Raw genomic sequence first — 12074 nt, 5'->3', positions numbered from 1 at the left:
TTATTATTACATAATTTGAGCATTATAATTGAAGACAACTTGCAAAAAATACAAAAGTAGAAGAAAAAAATTAGCCATATTTGCATTATGCGGAGACACTCACCATTAATATTCTAACGTATTTCCTTTTACTATTTCTTTGCTATTTTTGTTTCCAACTCATCATGAAGTAAATAAAATACTGGAAAAGTAGATTCTGGAGGATCCCCAGCAGTATAGACTAGGCTTAGCACAAAAGAATCTATTTTGCAGAGTTGTAAACTCTAAGCTCCCTACCTCATAAAACCATCTCTACAGTGATCATCTTTCCCACTGATTACATACCCTCTCAGCTTTTTGTGTGTGTTTATATATGTATATATGTATGTGCTTAATTTTGGTGTGTTGACACAAAAAGATAAACTATAATGTTTTATTGATTGTGAGGTACATATTTTTCCATGTTTTAACATGGTTCAGATCATGATGAAACTTGTAACTTATGGTATATAACAGTGTAATTGTATTTTTTTTTCTTTACAAGCAGTGCATAAAATAATGGTGCATCTTCAAATCAATGGCACCTTAGGTTCTGTAAATTATATTTGCAGAACATTTGAGTAATGAGCAATTACCTCCACTTTTGTGGGTATGAAGAGAAAATAAAAGCAACAAATGGTAAATAAATACAATGCAGTAAGGTCCAAGTTTGTTAAAACTTTCAGGCACTTTTCTTTTTGTTAAATTGTTTACGCACTTTTAAACACTATTGTAAAAGTATAAATTTATATAAACTTTTAGTGGAAAAGTCAACAGCATCTACCAAATTATAAATTGAATATAGCTTTTGCACAATTCTAATTTTAGAAATATCTCCTAGATGTATCTGAACCAGTAAATAAGGATGTTCATGAGCCACTGTCTGGAACTGAAAAAAATAAAAGGAAGTAATCTATGTATACACAATAATGGATTAAATATACTGTAGTCAATTCAAAAAATTAAATACTGTGCATACATTAAAAAGAATGAGGTATACAGATGAAGAAATGTGGAAACAAGCCAGAAAATATTATCAAATCTAATAATGAGACAAAACAGTATACTAATATGTGTTGGCATATGCAAACGATTTGGGGGAAGATATTCCCAAACCACTGGTGGTGATTTAAAGGGCAAGGGTCAAATTATGGAGAACTTTTGTTTTATATGTGTCATACTTTTATATTATTTCAACATTTTACAATGATAAAGTGTAATTAGAAAAGAAAAATCTTTATATTTTTCTTCACTATAAAATTATGGGAAAAAAGAATTTGTTGTTCAAAGGAAAGATTTGTTATTCAATTCCCTAAAACAATCTCAGAAGACAAAAAATAATTTATTCAACAAGTGATGAGGTGGTTCCTAAAACCTAAGTTGGTTGGTAAAATAAAAGCCTAAATATAGGCATGTAAAGTGGGACAGTAAGAGAGACACCATAGTAAAGATTCAAAGTGAGTACAAAATTCAAAGTTTACTGTATAAGTTTCAAAGCAATTGCATAAGCCACTTTACATATAAAACTGGCTCTGGAGCATCACCTTATAGTTTACCAGTCATACTACATCATGGCAGTTCCTGGCAGAATATAAGTGGATCCTGAATTCTGAAATCTATCATAGACCCTCTAAATGGAAGCTATCCAAATTGTTATTCATGGCGAGATCAAGACAGAATGCATTTGGTTATTAAATTACTTTGGAAGGGCTTCCCTGGTGGCGCAGTGGTTGAGAATCTGCCTGACAATGCAGGGGACACGGGTTCGAGCCCTGGTCTGGGAAGATCCCACATGCCGCGGAGCAGCTAGGCCCGTGAGCCACAATTACTGAGCTTGCGCGTCTGGAGCCTGTGCTCCGCAACAAGAGAGGCCGCGATAGTGAGAGGCCCGCGCACCGCGATGAAGAGTGGCCCCCGCTCGCAGCAACTAGAGAACGCCCTCGCACAGAAACGAAGACCCAACACAGCCATAAATACACTAAAAAAAAAAAAAAAAAAAAATTACTTTGGAAAGGAACAGAAGTCAGGTTAGCGTCTTTTTATTCGATCTTAAATTTCTGTGAATAATTATAATCTAGACCAAAACATCACATTGTGCAACTACTTCAAAACCTTTATATTTTCTTTCACTGTAGATATCAAAGTCTGGATTTTGAATAGGTGAGTGCCTATGTTTATCTAGAATAAACATGTTAATTGAAAACAGTCAAGCTTATCTCCTCACAGGGGGCAAAAAAATTTCTATTTCCTCACCTTTGGAGATTGAATCAGATGATAATCAAGGACCCAAAAAATCCTTGTAGCTAAAATGTCCTTGAGAAACCATCTGCTTCATTATTTTAATTCTGTTGTTTATGCTAAAATAACCCAATTATAGTCTTAACTGCTTAGAGTTTAAATGATTTTAGGAGAAATAGATTAGTTTATGTAGTGGGTATAATTCATGTTTCTGAAGAGTAATGACGTTATGACGACTCCCCAACTGATGATAATTTATTGCATTATTAAATACATAATTTTTTAAATTTAAAACACAACATTCTTAGTGATTAATTTCAAGGTTTAACCCCCTAATCAAAATATTCTTACTTCTCTATATTGACCTGGGTCAAATGTGAGTTGTGTTTGATGATCTGTGTAGGTAGTGATTAAAACAGGACAAACAAATGAGATAGACAAACAACTGTCATCGGGTCAGTCATGGACAGACCCTTTCTGAGTAGGGAGCTGCTATCCAGTAAGAGGGACAATTCAAGTCTGCACACCAGATGCCAGGCTGTCAGAAAGCAGCATTCCACACATCCTCTGATTCAGAAGTCACAAAGAGTTTCGGGTAGAGGCAATCTGATGCCTGGGACAGTTTAACAGGAAGTAAAACTCTCTTTGATGGATCTGTGCTGTCAACTGTCTGTTTGCTTTCAAACTAATCCCCTGCCTTCTTCATGCTCTTTCTTTGGCTTCTGAGTAGATTTGGTCAGTGGCAAACTGTTGGAAGACTGGGTCGCCAAAGGAAGACAGAAGCTCCGGTACATCTCTCCACCAAAACTGTGGTGTATGCTCCATGGTTTCAGATCCCACTGGAGAGATCGTTTTGGTTCCAGCTTTCACATGATGTTTGAGGCTCCTGGCCTGTGATAACAGAGACACGTCCCTTGTTACCTTTAATCTAGGGACTGTAGCCCCAGATATACCAAGCCAACTTTTTTTTTTTTAATACTATTCATGTCGTTTTTTTAAAGTGTGCCTCCTCTCTTAATAATTGTGACTATTTTTCTAAGTCAGTAAGTGCACATTTAATATATCTTTTTTTTTTAAAATTTATTTATTTTGGCTGTGTTGGGTCTTCATTTCTGTGCGAGGGCTTTCTCTAGTTGCGGCAAGTGGGGGCCACTCTTCATCGCGGTGCGCGGGCCTCTCACTATCGCGGCCTCTCCTGTTGCGGAGCACAGGCTCCAGACGCGCAGGCTCAGTAATTGTGGCTCACGGGCCCAGTTGCTCCGCGGCATGTGGGATCTTCCCAGACCAGGGCTCGAACCCGTGTCCCCTGCATTGGCAGGCAGATTCTCAACCACTGCGCCACCAGGGAAGCCCTACCAAGCCAACTTTTGCTCAAGTTGAAATGGAATTGATTTTGTTATGGGGCCAGTTTTACTCTAGATTGTAAGCAAAAAGAAGGATGATTTTGTTCCCTGTCATCAGAAAACTCTCTCTGTCCTGGAATAAGGAACTTTAGGTAGGGCATTGCTATTAAGACATAATAACTAACATTTGAAAAGAAGTGTACAACTTACAAGTACATCCATATTATTATTTTCAACTTACTGTGGACTAATGACATCTTGTGTACAAAATGCTAAAGTGAAATTGATGTATAAATCATATCATCATACTTACACATATACTATGAAGCATCTGTGGGTGCTTTCTGAGGATAATTGTTCAAAGAATAGCAATTTCCTCTGTTTTCTCTGTTTCTCAAATCAGGCTAATTGCTTGTGGGGTATTTCATTTGTTTCTGAACATAGGTGATGACTTTGGATGACTCATGGAATTAGAAGTGGTGGCAACTGATAACCATCTCATCATCTCATATTCTTGGCTGTGGATTGATGAGAATCCACAACATACCTATTGGAAAAGCTTGCACAATATTGGACTCAATTACCACATATCTCTCCTAGGTTGTTAGAAATTTCCTCTTACATGAGCCATTGTTGAGGCAAAAAGACCTTGACATTTTCTAAAAAATTAAGCACACATTCTCACCAAGTACATTTTAAATTTGATTTATGATGGCAATAATCATGCACTATAACTCCCAAATGGGGTGAGGCCAAACATAAATTAGACTACATGATTTTGAATGATGTTTTAGTTTTATAGATCCTAGGAGTTTCTTTTAAAATCAGTGTCTACACACCTAGTCAAAGACTAAATAATACAAAAAGTTTTAATGTGATTTCAATTCTTGAATTGACACAAAATGTCACCTTTCTAAAATGTTTTATCAGAAATTCTTCCCATAGTATTCCCACTGCTTCTTTTATATTTTCCAGAATTTCTCTTTACATGAGACGTTATATCAAGACACTCTAATATTTAAATACATAGAAGGCCGGAGGTTATAAAATTGTGTTTATCAATTTAAGATCTTTTTCATTTTTTTCTCAAGTTGTTTTATTTCTCTTTTAGTCTATTCACCTGGGGTTCACTTGCCATCAAACCACTTCTTGCTTTTTTGCACAACCTATTTGCCTTCATTGCTACTGGATTCCTCAAAGAAGTTCTATTTTCTACCAGTGATGTACATTTAGCAAATCCTCTTCATCTGCATTTGCTGTAGCACATCTCACTATTTGGCAAAGCCACCAAAGCTCTCATTTATTGATTCCTGACCATCCACCAACTTACCTGCAGTATTGGTTTACCAATAATATCAAGCAATTTAGCTCTGCTACTGAAGAGTACCAGCTTTCCCTCACTGACAGGAATTCCAGAAGGAGCTAAAAATTATCATTGGGCTGAAACCATTTTTCTGCTTTGCCTTAAGGAAATGAGTTATCCTTTCATTACCCTGGTTGCATTTTTTTTTCCTTCTGTTTTTGAAAGTGGTTGGTCCCACTGACAGACCAGCCTGTCTGTCTGGTTTAAACCTGTAAATGTTTGATCTTTCCTGCCTTTAGCAATATTCCTTCCTTTGCAAAAATATCTAACTCATCTAGAACTGATGGTTCAATTCACAAGAAAACTTTATTACTAAGCCAGATCATCTCTTCTGAACTCCTTTTCCAAAGCTTAAGGTTAGAATTTGCTATACCTGATTCCCTGCGCTTTAAATTGTGATATGTTATATCATTCAGAACTTTAGTCAGGGAAAGAACTCTTTCTCAGCTTCAGTTTGTGTCATACAATGAGTAAGGATTTTGCTCATCAGGAGTTTTTTTGCAAAGTTGAATACTCATGAACAAATGATATGTAAACTGATAATTTTTTAAAAAATTGGTATGGTTAATAAATTTTCACAAATTAAGTTGTTGAATAGTGGTTGTTTGTATTATGTACAACTAGTTTTGTCACATAAAGAGTAATCCCGGCACTTTCCTTTAACAAATGTACCTACTTTTACATTTATTGGAGAAAGGTGTCAGTACAGTGGACACTTGGAGATTGGTTAAACATTTTCCTGGAATTGAAATACATGAATTTTGTTACTTTAATTCATTCAGATTACTGTTTTACATAAACATGCCACAAGACTAATCTATAAACAATAAATATGAAAGTTTCAGATTAACTATCATATATGGCTTACCATGTTCTCTTGATGTTTTTAGAATTTTATGGCCCCTCCTGGTGTCTGAGCCCAGCAGACAGAGGATTATGTCAAGCCAATGAGAGCAGATTCTACTACAATTCAATCATTGGGAAATGCCGCCCATTTAAGTACAGTGGATGTGGAGGGAATGAAAACAATTTTACCTCTAAAAAAGCGTGTCTTAAGACTTGTAAAAAAGGTATAGAGGACATTCTTCCTATTAATTCACTAGTGTTTAAGATAATAATTATATTGAAATTATGAATGAATTTTAATCTATGAAAGTATGAAATGAGTTCTGTTTATGATAAGAAACAGTACTGTGATTTAACTAAGTGTCCCCTTTTCAACTACATTTTGATAATATTGCCAGATATGTTAACTGTAATTCCTTTTAATGTGTCTTCATAGAAAAAAATCAATTTTAAACAAAACATTTTATTCTTTTAATATTTACATACTAAGCTTTCATTTTAAAGGATTATACCAAAATATCTTTAAGCTTTCTAATACACAAAACTTTAATGTATTTATTTTCTTCTGACAATAAAAATGATGCATATTTATAGAGTATTAATATGTAAATAAAAATCTATAACTCCACTAACCATATATAGTCACATGTCCAGTTTAATAAAATGAGTATTATTTTGTAGCTCAAGGTGAATAATAAAAATCAATAACATTTACCCATTTATGCAAAGTGACATCCTTAGAAAGAGGTTGTTTACACAAAGATATAGACAAATTAAAGACTTTTAAACCAATTACATGTTTTTTGGTTTTAAACATTAAAAGATAATTTGAAGAAATCTTAGATTAAATGTTTTATTATCTTGTTACTTTATCATGCATAAATTTATTTATCTTCCTTTTTAGGTTTCATCCAAAGAATATCAAAAGGGGAGTTAATTAAAACCAAAAGAAAAAGAAAGAAGCAGCCAGTGAAAATAGTATATGAAGAAATTTTTGTTAAAAAGATATAAATTTGTTACATTACAACATTATTTCTACTAAATATTTTGGATAAAACTTTTCATTATGATTCCTATTTTTTTCTCTCCTGAAATCTTTTTAATGAATTTTTCATGAATTTTCTATGCATATATTACCTGCTATTAATGCATTTGCATCAGAGTTCCTTTTCTTATCTGGTCAAATTGCTTATTCTATGGCTGTAACTTATTAACTGTCTACTATGAACTTATTATTCTCTCAATCCCTTTCTAACTATCTGCCATTTAACTACAATTTATAATACTACTGACATCAAATCAGTCCATTTTACCATTTGGTGATCATCCTATTTGAGAATATGTTGTCACTTATTTGTTTTGATCATGTGTACGATTATATTTTTTATAGCCTATGTCCAGATTAAGAAATACAACTATTAAAGATCAAGTGGTTTTGGGGTTTCACATCTAAAATAGTGGCAAGCATCTTCTTCTGATAAAGATCACTCAATTGTGCATTTGGAAAGAGCTGGTAATAACAGAATTCTGTCATGTGATTCCCTCCCTAGACATACTTTTTCTCCTTTTGCATTAACCAGTACCTCGAACAATCTTGAGCCAAACCATATCTGAACAAAGAAAGTCAACTCTACGTCATGTGCCTGCCTGATTTTGATTGATGTAACTAACTTTTATTTGCTTATGGCTCATCATATCAGTAAAGATGGCTGAATAGCTGTGTGTTAAATACAGATCATGATAAGAAAAAACTTGGTGGGAAAGGGAATTTCTAAGTGGCAATCAAAAGGAAATTGTTTATGTACTTCCTAATTTTATTGCTTGACAAAATTTTCTCTTACCAAAAATAGCAAGTATATTTAAAACTCCTGAAACCTATTCATTTATAATTAGGCTTTGCACACAAAGCAACCAGTAATTCATGCTTTTAAAACAAAGTCATGTTATTTCTGTAGAAAAGGAAGAGAAAATTATCAACAAGGAAGATTCTACTAGAAAACATATGTGTTATTCACTCTCATCTTTTAACTAACATTTCTCTGGAGTTAATTCACTTTATCCAGATCTATACCTTTCCTTCTCTGCTGAGTCATGTACAGTCTGACATCTTAACAGCCTTCTAGATATTTCAGATTCTATGATGTTCACTTCAAATTTCACATTTAAATTTGAACTTGTCATCTAGAAACAACTAACCACTTTATCCATTTAGTTTAGCTTAATTACTTCTCTCTAGCAATAGTATCATAATTCTGCCTGCTCCTCAGGCTTGAAAGTTTGAACCCATTTTGATTTCTTATTTTCCCTCATATACTACTTCCAATCAGTCTCTAAACACTAACGCTTCCTTTTTCATAAAGTTCATCTAACTCCCAGGCTTTTTACATCTACTTCATTCTTCATATCATTATTAATTTAATTCTTTTCTTTTTTAAATTTTTTCTTAAGCTTTATTTTTTTTAGAGCACTTTTAGGTTCACAGCAAAATTGAGAGGACATTTCAAGATTTCCCAAATAACTCTTGACCCTACACATGCATAGCCTCCACCATTATCAACATCCCACAACAGAGTGGGACATTTATTACAACTGATGAAACTACATTGACAAAACATAATCATTCTAAGTCCATAGTTTACATTATAGTTCACTCTTGGTGTACATTCTATGGGTTTGGACAAATGTGTAATGACATCATTCCACCATTTATAGTATCAAACGAAGTATTTTCACTGTCCTCAAAATCCTCTGTGCTCTACCTATTCACTCCTTTTCCTTCCCCAAACATTGGCAACAACTTAAGAATTAATTCATATATTTCTCCACCACTCAAAATCCTTTGATGACTCAGTAATTGGTACTTAACCCCACCCCATCCCCCAATTTAATTTTGATATATTTATATATATTTTTGGACTTACATACACTACTCTTTCATGACTATTTCAATTTAGTTAAAGTGGTATTCACTGATCACTGAATATATGTTTAATTACTTAGTTTATTCATGCTGATTTTTTATTTAAAAATATGATCCCCTCCAGACCATTCATGGAAGTCAGGGTACAGCTGATGTGAACTATAAAATCACTGTATTTTGAGGCATAATATGAAAAGTTCTAATATACACCCTGTGGCATAAAAATTATATCATTACAAAATAGTGTCAATTTGTTCACTTGAGAAAATTTTTATATCTTGATTTCAAATATTCAGTACATAAGTAACTGCCTTAAATTGAGTCTCTGCTGTGGAATTTGGAACTTTTGGAAATCAAAATCTCTTGTGAAATATTCCTGTTGTCTTTTATACCTGGATAGCAATAGCTTTAAGTAAAGGGTAAAGTCTCCCTAGGTCAAGTTGCAAGTTGCTACCAAGGACATATAAACAGCACATTGGTGAGTTGACTATTTTCGCCAACAACTATTGATGGCTTCATTACTTAGTCAAGAAAGATACACACTGAGAGATGGTTTGCAATGTTTAATGCATGTGAATATTATGTTTGCTGTGTTTTTAAATAAGATTGTCGCTGGTGGTATTGTTTTCCCTTATTTTGCATAATCAAATGCATCTAACTGTGAATTTTATATAGAATTACATTATACAGCATATAATGCTTATTTACCGACTTTGTTTATTCTCTGTTCAAAATTAACAGTGTATGCTGAAAATTGCTCAAATGATTTTATTTTTTACAATATAAGAAATAAAATATATTATCCTGAATAATAAAGTATGACTGTTAAACTCATGAGTTTTTTATACTTCAAAAAATAAAAATTAATGCTCTTCAGTTATTCCAAAGATAAAGAGTTCTAAGACAAAGAAAAAAAATTATTCCACAAGCTCCACTCTACTTACCTCCTTTAATTGGAATTTGCTAATAATCCTTTCAGTTATAAATGGGCATCCATGTATTATGATTTCTTACTCAGCAAATTAGTTTGCTATACCTTATAATCCATATATTCTACATTTAATTCATTCCATATATATTTCTACCAGTCATCTCATATAATTGTACAAATATGATAATATATTTAAATATATATCATATGACAATATATTATATAAATGACTTCCAATCCTGACTATTGAAGGTGGCCTGTCCAATTTTTATACCAGAAGAAGGAAGAAAATGACATTAAAGTAACCAACTATTTAGGGGACTTTCTGATTTTTTTCACCAGCTCTTCCTGCTCTTGTCTGGTTTTTATGAAATTAGCATTTGTGTTTACTTTCTCCAATTTTTGACTTTTAGTTCTTTCTCAAGGACTTGAACATGGACACATCTTAGTTGCCTTCCCTGCATTCTGCTTTACAGAACAGAAAACCTTGATCTTGTCAGCCTCTCAGGCCCAACCTCTGAACTATTCTAACCACATAGCTGAGGTCTTGGCTAGAATTATTCAGACCACTTTTAAAGGGAGTAATAATACATGATAATTCATCTTACCAAAGAGAGAGAGGTGCACAGGCATTTAATCATATAACATAACAATAAATAAAATAGAGCTTTAGGACAACGGATATGATCTCCTCATCAATTTGCTTACAAATGAGAAAAATTCTGGCCCACGCAGTCTGAAACAAAACAGGGATATTTTTTATCACAAAATTGAAAAGGTCAAAGGTATCTGACTGCATTATGGTTGGATTCAGGGCCTCATATTGTCATCAAAATTCAGTCTATCTTCACCTCTGATTCTGCTGCCCAACATTTTTTGCCTTTATTTTCTAATCTCACAGGATTTCAAGATGACTTCCAGAATTTAAGTCCCACATCCTCTCAGAGTAAAGTTTTCTAGAAAAGCTTGTACTCTCTTAACCTCAAAGAATTGAAATAAAGTCCTGACCTCAGCATGATCCATAAAAGAAATAATTGATAAGCTAGATTTCATTAAAATTAAAAGCTTCCGCTCTGCAAAAGAAAATATCAAGAGCTTAGAAGGCAAGCTACAGACTGGGAGAAAATATTTGCAAAACATACAATGGATAAAGGACTGTTATCCAAAATATACAAAGAACTCTTAAATCTCAACAATAAGAAAACAAATAACCCTATTAAAAATGGGTCAAAGACCTTAACGGACACCTCAAAGAAGATATACAGACAGCAAACAAGTTTATGAAAAGATGCTCCACGTCATATGTCACCATGGAAATGCAAATTAAAACAACAGTGAGCTACACACGTATTAGGATGGTTGAATAAGGTACACTGACACCACCAACAGCTGGAAAAGATGTGGTAAAGCAAGAGCAACTCATTCATTGCTGGTAGGAATGAAAACAGTATAGCTACTTTGAAAGACAGTATGGCAATTTCTTACAAAGCTAAACATACTCTTACTATACCATCCAGGAATCATGCTCCTTGGTGTTCCCAAAGGAGTTGAAAATGTATGTTCACATAAGAACTTGCACACAGATATTTATAGCAATTTTATTCATGATTACCAAAACTTGGCAACAACTAAGATGTGCTTCAGTAGATGAATGGATAAACTGTGTTACATCTAGACAATGTGATATTATTCAGCACGAAAAAGAAATGAACTACTAAGCCATGGAAAGACATGGAGGAACCTTAATGCATATTACTAAGTGAAAAAAGCCAATCTGAAAAAGCTACATATTGTATGATTCCAAATATATGGCATTTGCCTAGAACAGGCAAAAGTATGGAGACAGTAAAAATATCAGTGGTTACCAGGGGTTGGGGGCATAGGGGAGGAAGAGATGAATAGACAGAGCACAGTCTATATGGGAGGCAGTGAAAATACTCTGTATGATACCATAATGATGGATACATGTCATTATATATTGTCCAAACCCATAGAATGTGCAACAGCAAGAGTGAACCATAATGTAAACTATGGACCTTGGGTGATCATGTGTCAATGAAGGTTCATCAACTGTAACTAATGTAACATTCTGGTCAGGGATAATGATAATGGGAGAGGCTATGCATGTGTTATGGTAGAGGAGATATGGGAAAACTCTCTACCTTTCCTTCAATTTTGCTGTGAATCTAAAACTGCTATAATAATAATAATAGTAGTAGTAGCAGTAATAATAATAATAAAATCTTAACTTAAAAACAAAAACAAATCCTGGCCTCCCTCTCTTTGACACAAATGTCTTATGGCCAGCCTTGAGCCAAATGCCATGTTTAGAGAAATGTAACTTTCTGACTGACCAGGTTTGATTCACAAATTTACTCCCAGATATCTGGTTGGTATCAGCACTATCTGAAATAT

The 12074-nt window shown here is 33.8% G+C and overlaps 1 protein-coding gene across 3 annotated transcripts in view; it reads left to right on the top strand.

Annotated features, from left to right (window-relative positions):
• Positions 1 to 9547, top strand: part of TFPI (tissue factor pathway inhibitor) — a 70018-nt gene extending 60471 nt beyond the window's left edge. For 2 of the 3 annotated variants that reach the window (XM_036858584.1, XM_036858582.1), the window contains 2 exons: positions 5853 to 6032; positions 6713 to 7767. In XM_036858584.1, the coding sequence (XP_036714479.1) occupies positions 5853 to 6032; positions 6713 to 6819 (287 nt within the window). In that variant the 3' untranslated portion in view covers positions 6820 to 7767. Of the gene's footprint in view, positions 1 to 5852; positions 6033 to 6712 lie in introns of all 3 variants that reach the window. The other variant, XM_036858583.1, reaches the window with a different exon arrangement.
• Positions 9548 to 12074: the final 2527 nt, after the last annotated feature.

This window comes from Balaenoptera musculus, chromosome 7 (assembly GCF_009873245.2).
Source record: "Balaenoptera musculus isolate JJ_BM4_2016_0621 chromosome 7, mBalMus1.pri.v3, whole genome shotgun sequence".
Classification (NCBI taxonomy): domain Eukaryota; kingdom Metazoa; phylum Chordata; class Mammalia; order Artiodactyla; family Balaenopteridae; genus Balaenoptera; species Balaenoptera musculus.
Note: the sequence above shows the minus strand (reverse complement) of the source record. Positions and strands in the feature narration are given on the sequence as shown.